Here is an 18,718-nt window from a genome sequence, read left to right as displayed (position 1 = left end):
AGGTCATGATCTCAGGGTCCTGGGATCGAGTCCCGCATTGGGCTCTCTGCTTGGCAGGGAGCCTGCTTCCTCCTCTCTCTCTCTCTCTGCCTGCCTCTCTGCCTGCTTGGTCTCTCTCTGTCAAGTAAATAAATAAAATCTTTAAAAAAAGAAAAAAAGAAAGTATTAGATCAGCAATTATTAAAACTTAGTATCAGGTCTCATATTAGAAGGTATATTGAGTTAAAATATTTTTTTAACCATTAAATTTTCTAAATCTGTTTTATGTATTAAGAGAGCAGAGATAAAGACTTTATATATAAAGATCTGTTATATATCAGTTGGTTAAGTGTCTGCCTTTGGCTCAGGGCATGATGTCCTGGGATTGACTCTTGCATTGGGCTCACTGCTCAGCAGGGCGTTTGTTTCTCCTTCTACCCCTTCCCCCTGCTCACAGACTCTCTTTCATATTTTCTCTCTCTCTCAAATAAACTAAGTAAAATCTTTAAATAAATAAATGCCTACAAAGTCTAACATTTCCTGAAGACTAAGTATGTTGTCTTCTCTGTAACAAGGACTCACCATGTCTTGCTCTTTGCTTTGGCTTCCAGGAAGTTGAGATCCATATTTTCTGTTTCTAAAGCTTCTCTGTAGTCTCTTAGAGACTTCACATCTGTATTCTGTCCCTAACCCTCCACTACATACATGTAATCATGTACATTATTTTCTTGACCTCTTTTATCTCCCCTTCCCCCTTGGTTCTGGCTTCTTCTTCATTGTTATTTTGCCATTTTTATTGCATATGATCTTATCATCAGACACCTCAAATGCTCTGTGAAACAAAATAGGACAGTTGTAATAAGCTTCTGTCTGGTCTTATCTTCTGGGCTCCATTATTGTCTCTTCCAGTTCACTGAGTAAAGCCCTTTGATAGATTCATATTGTGGAGAATATTAAATGCAGCTTTCTTCATTCTGAGATCTAAAGACAGTATTGTCTATTCTGTATGGCCTGATGCCCCACTATTATACATGGACCCCGTTTTCCAGTTCTGCTAGAGGTCTTGCTGTTTCTTAAACATTCTAGGACTGTTTTCTTCCTTTTTGCTTAGAGAGAGAATGACCTCTCTCTTTCCCATCCCTGCCAAAGAACTATTCATTACTCAAGGACTTTCTAGAAAGCTTTCTTTGCTCACTGTATATCTAGCGAGAGCCATGGCCACTCTGCTTTTCTTCTGAGAGAGATCTGAGTCTGTTGCGCTGCCAGCTGTCCCATTATACCTTTCTTATCAGTTTGTCCTTTCTCATACAGTAGCTATAATTGGTCCTTCCTTAGAACCATCTGTGGGCTTTTGGGTCTCTTAGATGACACTTAAGGTAGAGTATCTCGCATTTCTTATTTGTGTATCAGCTCACCTCACTGATGAGAGTACAAACTTCTTGCGGGCAGGAATTGCTCTTCGTCATCTTTGTATTGCTGACCGTGTCTCTGGGCCAGACTTTGGTGTATCATGGATGATAAGTAGTTTATAAATTAGAGATTATAGTTTATGATTATAGTTTAAGATGATAGATTTATAGTTTAAAGATTATAGTTTAACTTTAATCTATAATCTAGAGATTATAGAGATTACAGTTCAAAATGAAACTGTAGGGGCACCTGGTGGCTCAGTGGGTTAAAGCCTCTGCCTTCTGCTCAGGTCATGATCCCAGGGTCCTGAGATCGAGCCCCACGTTGGGCTCTCTGCTCGGTGGGGAGCCTGCTTCTTCCTCTCTCTCTACCTGCCTCTCTGCCTACTTGTGATCTGTCTGTCAAATAAATAAAATCTTTAAAAAAAATTATCATATTTACTGATTCCAAATTTCAGAAATAGATTGTTAGTGAAAAAGATGCAGAACAGTGTGTACAGTTAATCACCATTTTGGTAATTAAGGGAGAAAAAGGAATGCTTATGCCTTTTTACTTAAATATGCATAAAATATCTCTGGAGGGATACGTGGGAAAAGTGATAACACATGCATGCTTTAGGGAAGGTAAACCGGTGATTTGAAAGGGAGACTTTATTTTTTATTTTTTAAAAGATTTTATTTATTTATATGACAGACAGAGACATAGCGAGAAAGGGAACACAAGCAAGGGGAGTGGGAGAGGGAGAAGCAGGCTTCCTGCTGAGTGGGGAGCCCAATGTGGGGCTTGATCCCAGGGCCCTAGGATCATGACCTGACCTGAAGGCAGATGCTTGATGACTGAACCACCCAGGTGCCCTTGAAAGGGAGCCTTTAATCCCTTTTGTATACCCTTTGAACTTTGACAAGCAATGTATATTTGCTGGTAAAAATAAATCCAATGTGGGGCATCTGACTGGCTTAGTTGGTAGAACATGCAACTCCTGATCTCAGGGTTGTGAGTTTGAGCCCATGTTTACTTAAAAAGGTGGGGGTTTAGAGTTTACTTTAAAAATTTTTTTGAAAATATATTAAATGAAAACAAAAGCTTGAAAATATAAATATGGAAAATATTACTGATTTACTAAGATGCTGCATGTACCATCTGTAATTGGTAACCCTGAGCTCTATCAGTATCACTCTGTCTGTTTTCCCTCAATTTATACAGGTGTCTTTAATACATCTACTGGAAGTCATTCGGGTCAGAATTCAGGTACTCTTAATGGTGGAGATGTCATCAATCTTAGACCCAACAAACAGAGGACCAAGAAAAACAGAAATCCTTTTAGCAGCTGTAGCATACCCTAAAACACTTTAGGGAGGAAAAAAAGTTGAATTATATTGTGCAATTCAGTAAGAAACACATCCAGCTGTCATGGTATGTTACAAGATTTTTTTTTTTAGCAGACTTTGCACCTAATGGCTCTGTGAAAGTTGACAGACTTAAATATTGTTCTGCAGTGCTTTTCAGATGGAGCGAGATCTTTGATGGAAAAATTACTGCCTTGTGGACTCATTTTAATTCTTTTACATCAGACGAAGCTTCTCCTGTTTTTGAAGGAATGCTATAAGAAATGTCCCAAACAGGTTTTGCTGAATTTTAAGTGCTGGAAAACATAAGTGGAATGCCTGAATGTATTGGTACAGGATGTATTGTCCAGGAAAGATAGCAAGCATTGTATTTCCGAAATTGGTTATACAGCTTTTCTGGAAAGGGGTATTGAAGTCAAATACGTACAAAAAAATAATATTGAAAGGTAAATCCTAAGTCTTGCCAGACTGCATGAGTTTGTATTTTGGCAATGTTACTTGTGCAATATCTGTATGGCGTGGAATGTGGAGGTCTGCATGCAGATATCTGGTACTGAAGTATACTGAAGGGATATTCAGTATTTAAGGAAACCTAGAATCTAATTCGTTAATTCATACAATCATTTACACATTGTGTGTATGTTGAAAGCTTTTATTTTCAAATAAGAAATTCCAGACATATATTTTGCAAAATGAGCTCAGATTTTAAAAGTGCTTTGTGCCAAAAATATCATACCTAATTTTTACAGTGCTTTACTATCAGAATTTATATTGTTTATATCTTTAAAAAGCAGTTTTCCTCTCTGACAGGGTAGATAAAAGAGGAGTATAAATGTTTGAATGCTTAGAGTATCTCCCAGGTGAGACATGTTGCAAACTTTTTCCTGTGTGCACCCATGAGCAGTGGGGAGCTTGTGCTGGCCGCGCCCTTCTGAAGGTCAAGTGCCCCCTCGGTCATTCCTGGGGCCTGTGAAGTGTGCTGGTGCGTCTGGCACCTTTTGCTGCTGACTGAAAATGCAGTTTGGAACTTAAAAGATTATGCTAACAATTTTTTTAAATGAAGAAGGGAAGTTCTTTTGTCTTAATCTGCATTACGGATTTTCTAATGCCCTGCAACTCTAAAGCATCTTTTCATTTATACATTTTTGTATGGTATTTTAAGATTATCACTTAAAAATTTCTATAAACTTCAGTTTATATAGCCCCTTCGCAAGAGTTCTGTCAGTACCGAATGCAAAATAATTTCTTTTAAGAACTGATTTTCATATGTCATCATGTGGCAGAGCATACATTTTTTGACTTGGGACGGTAGCTTTCCAACTAAGATAATTAATTGCATGAACTCTGCTAATAAGTGATTATCATTCATCAGTGACTTTGTTTTTAACCCCTTGTGATATATCTGGTTTTTATAGGATTTCAAGACATGTAAAAATAACTTTTCTTGGAAAATGTGTCATGAAAGTCGTTTTTCGTTATTTGTACTAAATGCATAATGTTGTATGTATTTCCTCTTTGTGTTTTCTCTGTCTCTCTCTTTTTAAGTCTTCCATCTGTACCATCCCCATCTCTCTGTCCAGGTTAATGTTGAGAAGATAATAGAATTTCCTGGTGCATGTCCTTGCTAAATGGTCAAGAATGAATATTTGCTCTTCATAATATTGAAATAATCTGGCATCTATCTACTCTAAAGTAATGTAAAATGTTAGTTTTTGTCATCATTGTCTCCACTCCCATTGCTGGCAGTGGGATAGGTGTTGGGGGGGTACAACTCCATTCCTAACAATGGGTACCTGTTAATGATTCCTCTTTCCTGTTCTGCTCTGTTCAAATACAGTCTCTTTAATTTTTGCACAAAACATATTTCGTGGTAAATCATTTTGTGGTCTTTAGTAGCCCCCCCGAAAATCATGTAATATGTTGTAGTTCTGTTTCATATTAATTAAATGTGTGTGGGGAAAAGATTGTTACTTTTCTATATGAAAAAGATAATCACTGTTGATGGTAGAAGTTTCCTGATATTTGTAATATAATTGTATGTATTTAGTTTTGTCCTTTTTTCTTTTTATAGGAACCGAAGAGAGATCTTTTTTTACACATTTGAATTTTTATTTGCACTTGTGTATTTTAAGCCTAACCATAATTGGTCATTTTACATAACTAAGTAGGTCTGAAAATCAGTCACAAGTGATATGTTAAATACTTTCTCAATTTAATTCTAAAACCTCCAACATTCACATTAAATGGCCTCCCCAAACCCTTAATTCTTTTAAATGACCTTGCTGTTAGTTTGTAATGAATAATGGATACTAAAGAAAACACTGTGGAAGACGACGGGATGTTGTTTGTGCTCTTCTGTACTTTTGTACAAGCTGGCTGGTTTTTAGTATACAGACAGAGAGCTGTGGAATAACTGCCGAATTGCAGGGTTCCTCAGCCTTCCTTTCCTCTCAGTCGGCCCAGTGAATTACATAGCTTAGAGTAGCCCAGATAAGGCAATATACGGTTGACCCTTGAACAAGGCCAATTTGAACCATGTAGGTCCACTTACATGCGGATTTTTTACAGTACTGAAAATGTATTTTCTCTTCCTTATGGTTTTCTTAACATTTTCTTTTCTCTGGCTTACTTTATAATAATACGGTATATAATACAGACAATGTACAAAATATTTGTTAGTGGACAGCTATGTCATCAGTCACCCATAGGCTATTTGTAGTTCAGTTTTGGGTGAGTCAAAAGTTATACTTGTATTTTCCACTGTGCAGGGGTCGGTGCCCCTAATCCCTGTGTTGTTCAAGGATCAACTATATTTTATCTTAATTAGTGCCATGAGATGAAATGTGTTGCCTTTAATTTAGTACCTATTATCAGGTGGGAACTATACAGGGTACCTTGCAAACATTAATTTAATCTTTACAACAATGGGTGAGTATTGTTATTCCCTCCCTTTTTTTCAAAAGAGAGGAGAATGAAGAGCTAAGTTTGTCAAAGTCACATATTCAATAGCAACAAAGAAATTTTCTTTCCCATTTTGTAACTATTATGTTTATATAGCCCAGACATAAAAAGATGTGCTATCTTCCATTATACTTTACAGTCTAATATATATGAGTGAATTTGATACTGCTTTATATATGCAGTTATATTTTATGGAGGAATTAACTACTGCTAAGAACATTTTAAGCTTATAAATGTTCTATTATAATATTGATTTCTTGATGCATTGTTTTAAAGACAATTAAAATAATAAAGAATAACTATTTTTCAATCAAAGTCTAATTTCTCATATGAAATTATGGGGAGGGAAGTATCCTAAAAGACTGATTTAATCATATTTTAGTATATATTTGGTAGTTTTGTCCTAAAAATTAAATAATTAAAAATGTGAAGAAAAGCTTTTGGGTTGGGATTATGTACATAAAGAAAAAAATAGGTTAACCGCTATCAAGTACATTATAAAAGGCTATGTAAAGGGAATCCTGGCCAGCCATTTTTCATCAAAGTAAAAGACCAAAGTTGAAGGATTTGGCTTGGTTATTTTGATTATTAAATACTGCAATCATTTTAATGAAGTAAGTTAAGCAATTTCCATAAATGAAAATGTTAAGTAAAAAAAGTAGGGGCGCCTGGTTGGCTTACTTGGTGGAGCGTGCAACTCTCAATATCGGGATTGTAAATTTGAGCCCCACATTGAGTGCAGAGATTACTTTAAAATCTTAAAAAAAAAAAAAAAAAAAGATTGTTATCCATGCTGAATGCCAACTTGGATGCAAAAGTTGTCATAAAAAGGTTTTTTATTTTCCTAATTCTTCTATCTCTTGGAATTCAGTTTTTCATATATTTAGGTGTTAGATTCACTTAAATATACATTTCTATTTTTTTTTTAAGATTTTTATTTATTTATCTGACAGAGATCACAAGTAGGCAGAGAGGCAGGCAGAGAGAGAGGAGGAAGCAGGCTCCCCGCTGAGCAGAGAGCCTGATTTGGGGCTCCATCCCAGGACTCTGGGATCATGACCTGAGCCGAAGGCAGAGGCTTTAACCCCATTGAGCCACCCAGGCAGGCGCCCTACATTTCTATTTTTTTTAATTGTTTAAGAGAAATCAAAGGCTGAGTTTGCTTTATTGTAGTATGGGTGACTCCTCTATAAGTCTTATATTCTGTCTTTGTGTTATTAAATGTGTATATATTTCATCTCTTCTAATTAAAATGTTACTCAAATTTTTCTACTTTCAAAATTATGAGAATACTTTGCTCTTCTATTAGACTGTAGGAAAAAAACAACATGTCATACCAATCTTGAAATTTCCTAGTATGGCTTTTATACAGGTTTATAAATTACATGAGTTAGAGCAGATTATAAACAAACACTTAAAATTTAAATGTGTGATACTTATTGCTGAGAGAAAGGAGATTTAAATGAATGGAGGTATTATGTACATGATTGGAAAACTCAGTATTGTTTTGTTGTCAGCTCTTTCTAAATTGATCTATAGATTCAGTACAATTCTAATCAAAATCCCAGCAGGTTTTTTTTTTTTGAAAAGTTTTAAGTTTATCTAAAAGCTATGTGATGAACCTAGGTTAGCCGGAACAGTTTTGAAAAAGAACAGAGTTGAAGAACTGAGACTCTGTGATTCTAAGACTCCATATCGGTACAGTTAACAAGACACACAGATCATTGAAACAGACTAGAATCCAGAAATACACCCATGCAAACATGGTCAAGTGATTTTTTTTTTTTAAGATTTTTATTTACTGGGGCGCCTGGGTGGCTCAGTGGGTTAAAGCCTCTCCCTTCGGCTCAGGTCATAATCCCAGGGTCCTGGGATCGAGCCCTGAGTCGGGCTCTCCGCTCGGCAGGGAGCCCGCTTCCCCCTCTCTCTCTGCCTGCCTCTCTGCCTACTTGTGGTCTCTGTTTGTCAAATAAATAAAATCTTTAAAAAGAAAAAGATTTTATTTATTTGACAGAGGGAACACAAGCAGGGGGAGTGGGAAAGGGAGAAGACTTCCCGCCGAGCAGGGAGCCTGATGCAGGGGCTAGGTCCCAGGACTCTGGGATTGTGACCTGAGCCAAAGGCAGACACTTAACTAACTGAGCCACCCAGGTGCCCCAGGTCAAGTGATTTTTAACAAAGACTTCATAACAGTTCTATGGGGAAAAGCACAGTGTGTTGGAATAACTAGATATTTTGAATCTCAGGCCTTACCTCATATTATCCTCAAAAAATAATTTGTGGTAGATTATTAACCTAATCAATAAAAGCTAAAACTAAAGCTTCTAGAAGAAAACAGGAAATATCTTCACGACCTTAGGTTAAGCAAGTATATCTTAGGACCCAGAAAGTGTTAATTGTAAAAGAAAAATTAATAAGTTGTACATAATAACAATTAAAACTTCTGCTCAACAAAAGACATGGTTAAGAAAATTAATGGATAAGCCATATATTGGGAGAATGTATTTGTATAATCCTATCTCACGAAGGACTTATAGCTGTGATATATAGTTTAAAGACTAACAAAGTAAAATATTTGTATAGATGTGGAGTAATGGGAACTCTGGTTCAATCACTTTGGAAACCTTGGCAATTTCTAGTAAAATTAAAGATGCATCATCTGTTTCACCCAGAAATTTCACTTCTGGGTATTTACCAAAGAGAAATAAAGTCTTATGTGTATGAAAAGAATTGTATAAGAATGTTCATAGCAGCTTTAAAATTGCCCCAAACTGTGCCTGGGTGGCTCAATCGGTTAAGCCTCTACCTTGGGCTCAGATGGGCTCCCTGATCAGCAGGTAGTCTTCTTCTCTCTCTGCCCCTCTTCCTGGCTCCTCCCCCCACTCCGCCCCGTGCTGTCACCACCCCCCAAATAAGTAAATAAAAATCTTTAAAAAATAAAATAAAGGGACGCCTGGGTGGCTCAGTTGGTTAAGGGGCTGCCTTTGGCTCAGGTCATGATCCCAGCGTCCTGGGATCGAGTCCCACATCGGGCTCCTTGCTTGGCAGGGAGCCTGCTTCTCCCTCTGCCTCTGCCTGCCTCTCTGTCTGCCTGTGCTCGCTCTCGCTTCTCTCTCTATGACAAATAAATAAATAAAATCTTTAAAAAAAATAAAATAAAATAAAATAAAAATAGCCCCAAACTGGAAACACCCCAAATATCTACCAACACATGAATTTTTTTTTTAAAGATTTTATTTATTTGCCAGAGATAGAGAGAGAGAGTACACACAAGCAGGCAGAGTGGCAGGCAGAGGCAGCGAGAGAAGCAGGCTCCCTGCTGAGCAAGGAGCCCTATGCGGGACTCGATCCCAGGACCTTGGGATCATGACCAGAGCTGAAGGCAGCGGCTTAACCAACTGAGCCACTCAGGCGTCCCATACCAACACATGAATATTTACGCAAATTATAGTATATTCATAAAACGAAATACTAATAATTAAAGGGAACAGATTTTTAAAAAAATTTTTTTAAGATTTATTTATTTATTTATTTAACAGAAAGAGAGATCACAAGTAGGCAGAGAGGCAAGCAGAGAGAGGGGGGGGGAAGCAGGCTCCCTACTGAGCAGAGAGCCCGACGTGGGGCTTGATCCCAGGACCCTGAGACCACGACCCAAGCCAAAGGCAGAATCTTTTTTTTTTTTTTTTTAAGATTTTTTTAAATTTATTTTGACAGAGAGATCACAAGCAGGCAGAGAGGCAGGCAGAGAGAGAAAGGAGGAAGCAGGCTCCCTGCTGAGCAGAGAGCCCAATGCAGGGCTCGATCCCAGGACTCTGAGATCATGACCTGAGCCGAAGGCAGCGGCTTAACCCACTGAGCCACCCAGGCGCCCCCCAAAGGCAGAATCTTAACCCACTGAGCCACCCAGGTGCCCCAAAAGGAACAGATTATTAATATATAAAACATGAGTCCCCAAAACTTAATTCTGAATGAAAGAAGTCTAACACAAAAGAGTATGTACTATATAATTTCATTTATATGAAGTTCTAGAGTAGGCAAATCTAAAACAATCAGAATAGTGGTTGCCTCTGGGAAAATGCATTGACAAGAAAAAGGCACAGAGAATATTCTTGGGCAAGGCAGATAGATCTTGATATGGGTATGTGGTAGACAGCTATGCATTTGCATATGTATGTGTACATACACAGCTATATGGGTATGTTAAAAAAACATTGAACTATACACTTAAGATCTGTATATTTCACTGTAAATTGTGCCTCAATAAAAATTAAATATGTTTTTATTATTAGATAATGAAGATTATTGGAAAAATCTTTTCTGGGAAATACTGCTTTAATGATGCTGCTTTAATGATTATATTTAAATTAATTATTATTCAGAACTACTTCTAAGAAGGGTGATGGCTTAAGCACTAGTATTTGGATATCCTTTATGGAAACTGACCAAATGGCCAATGGAATATAAAATCAAGGAACAACCTGAGTAGTAGATAGTCTCCAAAGATGGCCCCCAGATAGTTCTGCCTTTCCCTGTACCTGCATGCAGCTACTTCCATCAGGAGGGAGAGCTTATGACTCCTCTTGAATCTGATGTGGGCCTATAACTGCTACAGCTAATTGCAGAGAAGTAACATTCTGGGATCTCGGAACCCAGGCATTAATAAGCCTCTGCTTCCTCCTTCTGAAACCTAGTGGCCATTCTCTGAAGAAAGTTGACTCAAGTAGAAAGGCCCCTGTAGCAAAAGATATAGGGCCCCAGCTAGCAGTCCCAGCTGAGCTCCCATGTGTCAGCCAGCACCAACCTGGAGCCATCTTGGAAATAGATCCCCCAGCCTCATTCAAACCAACTTCACTAGGGCATATGAAGCAGAGATAAGCTGCCCCACTGAGCCCTGCCCAAGTAGCAAAAATGATTATTGCTTTAAGTTACTAAATTTTGGAGTTGTGTATTACATATCAATTGATAAATAAAACAACTTGCATTAATACTGGGATATGAAGATACCATCCACGTGGCACAAACTTCAAGGAATTTCTCCCACATGGTATATATGGAACCAGATCAAAGGAGGCCATGTAGGGCTTGCTCCTAATTCCTTTCCTGAGGAAGGAGTGCGGGTCTTCAGAGAGTAGAGGAAAATCTGATGGAATGCTTCACACAAAACCTTTAGGATTTTGGTTGGGGGTGCACAAATATAGATTACTTTGGAGTGAATTGTCATCTTTGTCATACTGAGTCTTACTGTTTGGGAACATCATAGTGTCACTTGATTTACTCAAGTGTGTGTGTGTGTGTGTGTGTGTGTGTGTGTGTGTATTTGCCAGTAAACTTTGAAATTTGTTAACTTCTCTAGTGGTTCATCCTAACAGAGTATCTACATTGGTCCAGTATTGGGATTTCAAGTAAGTTGTGTTGGAGATTATCTGGATCCTTGGGCAAATCTTTTGGTCTTAAAGAAGAGGTAAAAGACCGTATTTTCTTTGGGGATTTTGCAAGATTTCAAGTATAAACAGTTTGTTTGAAGTAGGGAGGAAGCTGTCAGAGAATTTCACTGATGGTGACAGTCTGTTGCTTCTCAAGATCTGTTCCTTGGTACTGCCCCACCCCCACCTTCCCACAGTCACCCTGGCAACAGGCACCAGTCCTTTTAGAGCTTTACTGCTTCAGTCTCCTATGTGCTCCTCTTCCCAAGGCAAGCTGAATGAGCTGCTCCTCTGGCAGACAGACCTGGGGCCCTGCTACTACACTTGTGGGGGGTTGGGTTCTGTCATGGACACCATTCCTTATTTCCCAAGCAGGCTTTGGCTTTTTCATTTATTGAATTTCAGGCTGCTCATTACTCACCCTCCCCCCACCCCAGCCCACCACCACTCTGGTCTTGATTGCACTTTGTCTTGTAGAAATTTGCTCTGGCCTACACCTTCCCTTTTTCCATCTCTGAAACAGAATTTTTGCTATGTTTATATTCTACTGGTCATTTCAGTGACATTTGAAAACATCCACCTGAAATGGAATTTATCTTTCCTGAGCAGATATCTGATTATAACCAAATCTTAATGGTTCTGTGAATGCTCAGGTGCTAATTGTAAAGTCTCCCCAGCGTTTCACTCTAGCTCACCTTCTTCCTGTGGGCTTTGTTGTATCCGGTATTTTGACTGTTACCATTTCTAGAACATACCCACAGTTTGCCATCTTGGGCCTTTTGTATTGATTTCCTGACCTGAAACGTCCTTTCATGTATCATATAGTTGTTGACTGCCTTCTGCATACGAAACACTGTAAATAATATCGGTTTTTTTAAACTAGTCATGCTTAGACCTTGAAAGAAGCTATTTTCTTTGATCAAAACTATATTTTGTGTGCCTAGGTGATAAAAAAAATATCAAACTTTAAACTGTAACAACATGCAGAGCCCATCTATTGACATGAGCTGAGTTAGTGCCAGTGGTTCGCACGGAAGGAAGTGAGCTAAACCGTCATCCTGAACCAGATCGTACTGCGCTAGGAGGTGAAGGCATGAGCAGTGAGTGTCTGCTAATGATGAGAGTCAGGAAATAACACTGGAGAAGTCTGTGGGTTTGTAGTGAAGAATAATTCCATGAATAATAACAGGGAACAGATAGCGTGGCAAGAGATATGGTGGATTCTATTTTTGACTAATAGATGGCGGACTATGACTGATTGTTTGTGTCCGCTCCTCTCCACCCTCACATTCATACGTTGAAATCCTCATCTCCTGTGTGATGTATTAGGAGGTAGGGCCTGTGATAGGTGACTGGGTCATGAGAGCAGGGCCCTCATGAATGAGATTTGTTCCCTTATAAAGGGGACTCCAGAGTGCTCACTTGCCTTTTCTGCCATGTGAGGACACAGCAAAAGGTGCCTGTCCGTGAACCAGGAAGCAGGTTCTCACTGGACACCAAACCTACTGGTGCCTTGATCTTGAACTTCCCAGCCCCCGGAACTGTGAGAATTAAATATCTGTTGTTTATAAGCCATTCATCCTCTGGATTCTATGGTGTTTTCATAGAGCAGCCCCAAAGAACTAAGACAGAAAATGGGTACTGAGAAGTGGGATGCTGCTGTAACAGATACATAAAAATGTGAAAGTGGCTTTGGAATTGGGTAATGGGCAGAGAAAGTTTTTTGTGAGGTGCATGAGAGAAAACCCCGTGTTGCTGGGAATGAACCACTAAGGGTGATTCTGGTGAGAACTCAAAGAAATGAGGAGAGCTGGAGAAGAGGCTTCCATCCAATTACAGAATACCCAAGTAATTCGGAAAGGAATATGGATGGTGAAGGCCGTTCTGGTGAGGTCTCAGACAGGAATGAGGAACCTGTTATTGGAAACCAGAGGAAAGGCCATCTTTGTTATAAAGTGGCAAAGAATTTGGCAGAATTGTGTTCATGTTCTAGTTTTGTTCTACCTTCCACATTTCCAACTGGTCTCCTTGCCTCTACCTCCATCTCTCATACATCCTGCACATTGCTGCCAGAATGATCTTTCTAAATTAAATCATAAAATCTTCTGCTTCAGAGGCTTGCATAATATTCATTGCCATTCTGTCAAACTCTTTAGTATGACCTTGCCTTGATCTTGCTCTCTGGTCTTCACTCTATATCCCTCAATGTGCTCCTTGTTAATCTGCTATAGAGAATAGGTTATAGTTCACGGACTGCATCATGTCATTAAAATCTCTGGGACTTTGATCATTCTGTTTCTTCTAGAATTCTCTTACTCTCCTTTCTTGCCTTTTTTATTTTTTTAAAAAATATTTTATTTATTTATTTGTCAGAGACAGAGGGAGAGAGAGTGAGCGAGCACAGGCAGACAGAGAGGCAGACAGAGGCAGAGGGAGAAGCAGGCTCCCTGCCAAGCAAGGAGCCCGATGTGGGACTCGATCCCAGGACGCTAGGATCACGACCTGAGCCCAAGGCAGCTGCTTAACCAACTGAGCCACCCAGGCGTCCCTTGCCTTACTTTTTTAAAAAAGAGATTTTATTTATTTATTTGAGAGAGAGTCCAGAGCATGCATGTGAGTGGGGTGGGGGGAGCTTTATGGGGGTGGTGAGGACCAGGGGGAAAGGGAGAAGCAGGCTGTCCATTGAGCAGGGAGCCTGACACAGAACTCTATCCCAGGACCCCAGGATCATGACCCCAGCCAAACGCAAATGCTTAACCAACTGAGTCACCCAGCGCCCCACCTTACTATCTCTTTAATGTTCTTTAAGGTTCATTTCAGTGACATCTCCCCTCAGGAAGTCCTCCCTTATCATCCCAGGCTAAATTAAGTGTCCTCACTTAATTCTACTTCTAGAATTCTCCTCTAGTGACATGATTATATTTATATCATACCACTCCTTAATCTGTTATTTAAATTTTCGTCTGCTTCAGAGCACCTGTAATGTATCAGGCACCATCCTAAATCTAAGTGGTAAAGTAATGATCGATAAAGACACAGTTCTTGCCCTTATTGGAGCTCAGAGACCAAAGAGAAGACAGATATTAAGCAAGGAATTGTAAGTGCTCCAAAAGAGAAATAGAAATTCTATGGCAAGTATAACAGGAAGACCTGGGATTTCAGGAATCTTTAGGTTCAGACATTACAGTCCTTCCATTAGACCATGAGCAGCTTGAGATCAGGGGGAGCTGTGTTGGTTGTAATGGGCACTTGATAGAGGCTTGTGAGTGAATACATGTGTTTCATGATGGAAAGCTCTTCATTTCATGAGGCAGCAGATTACATTTTTAAACTGCTCTAATATTTTTTCTTCTATTGAGCTAAAATATCTTTCCTAAATGTCTATTCATTGTTTTTCATTATGGACTCTGGAGGAGCTCAAGGTAAGTTTATTCTTTCTTCTATGCAGTAGCCCTTCAAATATTTTAAGATAGTTATATGGCCTTGTATATATCCTGTTTTGGACAGGTGTGGGGTGGGGTGGAGTCTAGTGGTTAAATAATCCCTTCTTTCAAAGTGAGAGGAAAAAGTATTGGTACTTACTTTGTGATTATCTGTTGAAGATGGTGGATTGAATGCAAGCATTCAACTCCCCTACCTCTCCAAATTCCATTAAAATGACCTTACAGGATGTTTAAACGGGCATCTTCAAAGAGAACAGGGAGAGAACAACAACAAAAAGTTCTGGAAGCTGAAGAGTGGATGGATTGGGATAAGTCCTCACTTGTCACAATCATATTATGTCCAGAAAAGCAGAACCATCTACAGGAAGAGGAGGAACCCAGAAGGGAGCCATATTGCCTCACAGACCTCCCAGAGGCTCAGAAATTGGCACTGCCAAGTGTATGAAGCATAACTTTTTCAAACTGATGTTTTGACATCTGAGGCTTTACTGATAGTGGGAAGACAGCCCCTCCCAGGGCTCCTCTCCCCACCACTTCCAAGGGGTTCTTACATTCTGAGTCAATATTCTACTGCTCCAATCATCCCAGGCCAGGTATGGACACTTAAGGACAGCTCCTATGCTCCAGAGCCCGCTGAGATTATTTAAACTAGTCAATCCTTTGCCTGCTCACCCGGCCACTCCCAGTCTTCTTACGAAATTGCTGTAAAGGCTGTTTCTCCCTGGCTCCCTCTGTCATCTGCCCAACCCTTGTGCTTCCCCTGTGGCTCTCTGTGGCATGGCAGGCTTCATTCTGGAAATGGTGAATAACAAACTACCGTTTCAATGGCAGTTATCTCCTGATCTAAATAATAATAAGACCTAAACTTTAAAAAACCAGGAATTTCTGAAAAAGAAAGGTAAAGCAGGAGGATTGTTTGAAAGTGTTTATAAGAAGCACTCAGGTAGGGGCGCCTGGGTGGTTCAGTGGGTTAAAGTCTCTGCCTTTGGCTCAGGTCATGATCCCAGGGTCCTGGGATCGAGCCCCGCATCAGGCTCTCCGCTTAGCGGGGAGCCTGCCCCCCCCCACTTTCTGCCTGCCTCTTTTCCTACTTGTGATCTCTCTCTGTCAAATAGATAAATAAAATCTTAAGAAAGAAAGAAAAAAAGAAGCACTTAGATACTCCAGATGGCCTTTGCTATCTCCCTACAACCCCCCTTGCCTACCACCATGTACAGCTGGTCCACTGCCCCTCTCCCACTCGAGCAGATTTTTGTTTGCTTTCTGAATTAACGTGGACCAGAGGGAGTATAAGGCCCAGCTGAGAGGAGGCTACCACACTGAAAACAAGAGCAGCCAGTGCAAGTCTACACACTAGAGGGAGAAACTCTAGATCCACTCAGCTCCAAGGTCAGTGGCAAGCAGGCTTAGAGCCCCCACTTACAACACTGGGCATGCTTTCTCTGGATATCTAAGAAGCCCAAAAGAAAAGGCCTCAAGGGGCGCCTGGGTGGCTCAGTGGTTAAAGCCTCTGCCTTCGGCTCAGGTCATGATCTCAGGGTCCTGGGATCGAGTCCCGCATCGGGCTCTCTGCTCGGCAGGGAGCCTGCCTCCTCCTGTCTCTCTCTGCCTGCCTCTCTGCCTACTTGTGATCTGTCTGTCAAATAAATTAAAAAAAAAAAAAAATCTTAAAAAAAAAAAAGAAAAAAAGAAAAGGCCTCAAAATATGATAACCAAGGATCTCCCCAAAAATCCCCTCAACCAGATCCCTCTGTAGTAAAGCCCTCTAGTTGACAAAGGGCCGCTCATGCACACACAGCCTGAAGTCAGGTTTGAATGGCCCACTCTTTTTTTTTTTAATTTATTTTATTTTATTTTATTTTTTTTAAGATTATTTATTTATGTGTCAGAGAGAGAGAGCAAGAGTGAGCACAGGCAGATAGAGTGGCAGGCAGAGGCAGAGGGAGAAGCAGGCTCCCTGCTGAGCAAGGAGCCTGATGTGGGACTCGATCCCAGGACGCTGGGATCATGACCTGAGCCGAAGGCAGCCGCTTAACCAACTGAGCCACCCAGGCGTCCCTATTTTTTTTATTTTAAAGATTTTTATTTATTTGACAGACAGAGATCACAAGTAGGCAGAGAGGCAGGCAGAGAGAAAGAGGAGGAAGCAGGCTCCCCGCAGAGCAGAGAGCCCGACGTGGGGCTCGATCCCAGGACCCTGGGATCATGACCCGAGCCGAAGGCAGAGGCTTAACCCACTGAGCCACCCAGGCGCCCCTGAATGGCCCACTCTTAAATGGGAATGCATTGTCAAGGAGCCCCATACATGAACAAGGTCTCCAATGTCACAGACCGCGACAAAATCCAAGGGCAAGCTAGAGCTTGGAGAAAGCAGAAACTAAGAGGGCGAATAAAAGTTAAAAACAGAAAACCACACACAAAAGCTCATTGACATTGACAGAGACATAGTACAAAACTAACACACCCGTGAAACAACAGATGAGTAAAAAAAGGAAAATTATGAGAACAAAAAAGAATTCTTGGAAACAGACTAGTATTTTTTTTAAAGATTTTATTTATTTATTTGACAGAGAGAGTACAAGTAGGCAGAGCGGCAGGCAAGAGGGATTGGGGAAGCTTCCTGCTCTCAGGGAGCCTGATGGGGGCCGGAAACTTAGAATAGTATTAACAGGGGCACCTGGGTGCCTTGATGTGGCTGGAGTCATGATCTCCAGGTCATGGGATTGAGCCCTGCTTCAGGCCCCTTGCTGGGCAGAGCCTGCTTGGAGTTCTCTCTCTTTTTCCCTTTGTCTTACCCCCACGTTTGCACATGCAAACTCTGTCTAAAATTTTTTAAAAAGTAGAAAATTTTATCTTAAAAAAAATAATAATAGCGGTGCCTGGGTATCTTCGTCAGCTGAGCGTTAAACTCTTGACTTTAGCTCAGGTCATGATCTCGGGATCCTGAGATTGAGTTCCTAGTGGGGCTCAGTGCTCAGTGTGGAGTCTGCTTGTCCCTCTGCTCCTCACCCCTGCTCTCTCTCACTCTCATAAATAAATAAAATCTTTTAAAAAAAAGTAGTAATAGTGGGGTGCCTGGGTGGCTCAGTCGTTAATCGGCTGCCTTCGGCTCGGGTCATGATCCCAGGGTCCTGGGATCGAGCACTGTATTGGGCTCCCTGCTTGGTGGGAGGCCTGCTTACCCCCCTCCCACTCCCCCTGCTTGTGTTCTCCCTCTCTTTTTTTTTTTTTTTAAAGATTTTATTTATTTATTTGACAGAGAGAGATCACAAGTAGATGGAGAGGCAGGCAGAGAGAGAGAGAGGGAAGCAGGCTCCCTGCTGAGCAGAGAGCCCGATGTGGGACTCGATCCCAGGACCCTGAGATCATGACCCGAGCTGAAGGCAGCGGCTTAACCCACTGAGCCACCCAGGCGCCCGTGTTCTCCCTCTCTTGCTGTGTAGCTGTCAAATAAAAAAAATCTTAAAAAAAATAAATAAAATTTAAAAAGTAATAATAGTATTGACAATAACTGGTTCTTCATTTGGTTTGGTACAGTGTTCATGCTAATTAAATGAGGTCTGACATGTTAATTGTCCTGAGCACAGTCTGGCACCTCATAAATGCTCAATAAATAATGATTTCTTTCTTCTAGTATCTCTAAATGAAAGTACCTCAAACTTCCTTCATGTCAAAATATAGTAAAGCCTCTAATAAAAGCGTTAAAAATGTCCTGCCATTAAATTATAATACTATATTGCATTAACAAATAAAAAAGTGAGATGTTTTGGTTTTTTTGTTTGTTTTTTACTAAAAACTATTCCTTGAGGGAATTATTATAGTATAAATTAGGTTACTTCTAATCACATCTGAAAAGAATTATAGTTGGGTAGCTACAACATGGAAATCAAATAACTTACAATTGACTTAAATTGTTTGATGTTTTCCTAAACCAATATGATGGTTACCAAATGAAAAGGAAAAACATGCTAGTTAATCATAGCATAAGCTTTTTTCCTAATATGGTATAAACAACTGTAAAGTTCTTACTGTATGACATCTTAGGGTGTGTATTTTCTTAACTCTCGGAGGAAGATTAGTAACAAACCATGTGCCTGTTTGTGTGTGTACACATGTGTGTGTTTAACCAAGTTGCCGGCCAGACTTTATTTAG

At 40.1% G+C, this 18,718-nt stretch overlaps 1 protein-coding gene across 2 annotated transcripts in view; it reads left to right on the top strand.

Moving 5' to 3' along the window:
* LOC111152255 (RAB23, member RAS oncogene family) overlaps positions 1-5,995 on the top strand; it is a 38,955-nt gene extending 32,960 nt beyond the window's left edge. The window contains exon 7 of one of the 2 annotated variants that reach the window (XM_022510702.1): positions 2,832-5,995. In XM_022510702.1, coding sequence (XP_022366410.1) covers positions 2,832-2,995 — 164 coding nt within the window. In that variant the 3' untranslated portion in view covers positions 2,996-5,995. Of the gene's footprint in view, positions 1-2,592 lie in introns of both variants that reach the window. The other variant, XM_022510704.1, reaches the window with a different exon arrangement.
* The last annotated feature ends 12,723 nt before the right edge of the window (positions 5,996-18,718 follow it).

Source organism: Enhydra lutris, unplaced genomic scaffold, assembly GCF_002288905.1.
Source record: "Enhydra lutris kenyoni isolate GAN:26980312 unplaced genomic scaffold, ASM228890v2 scaffoldscaffold28, whole genome shotgun sequence".
In the NCBI taxonomy this organism is placed as follows: Eukaryota; Metazoa; Chordata; class Mammalia; order Carnivora; family Mustelidae; genus Enhydra; species Enhydra lutris.
This window is presented reverse-complemented; position numbering and strand designations above follow the sequence as displayed.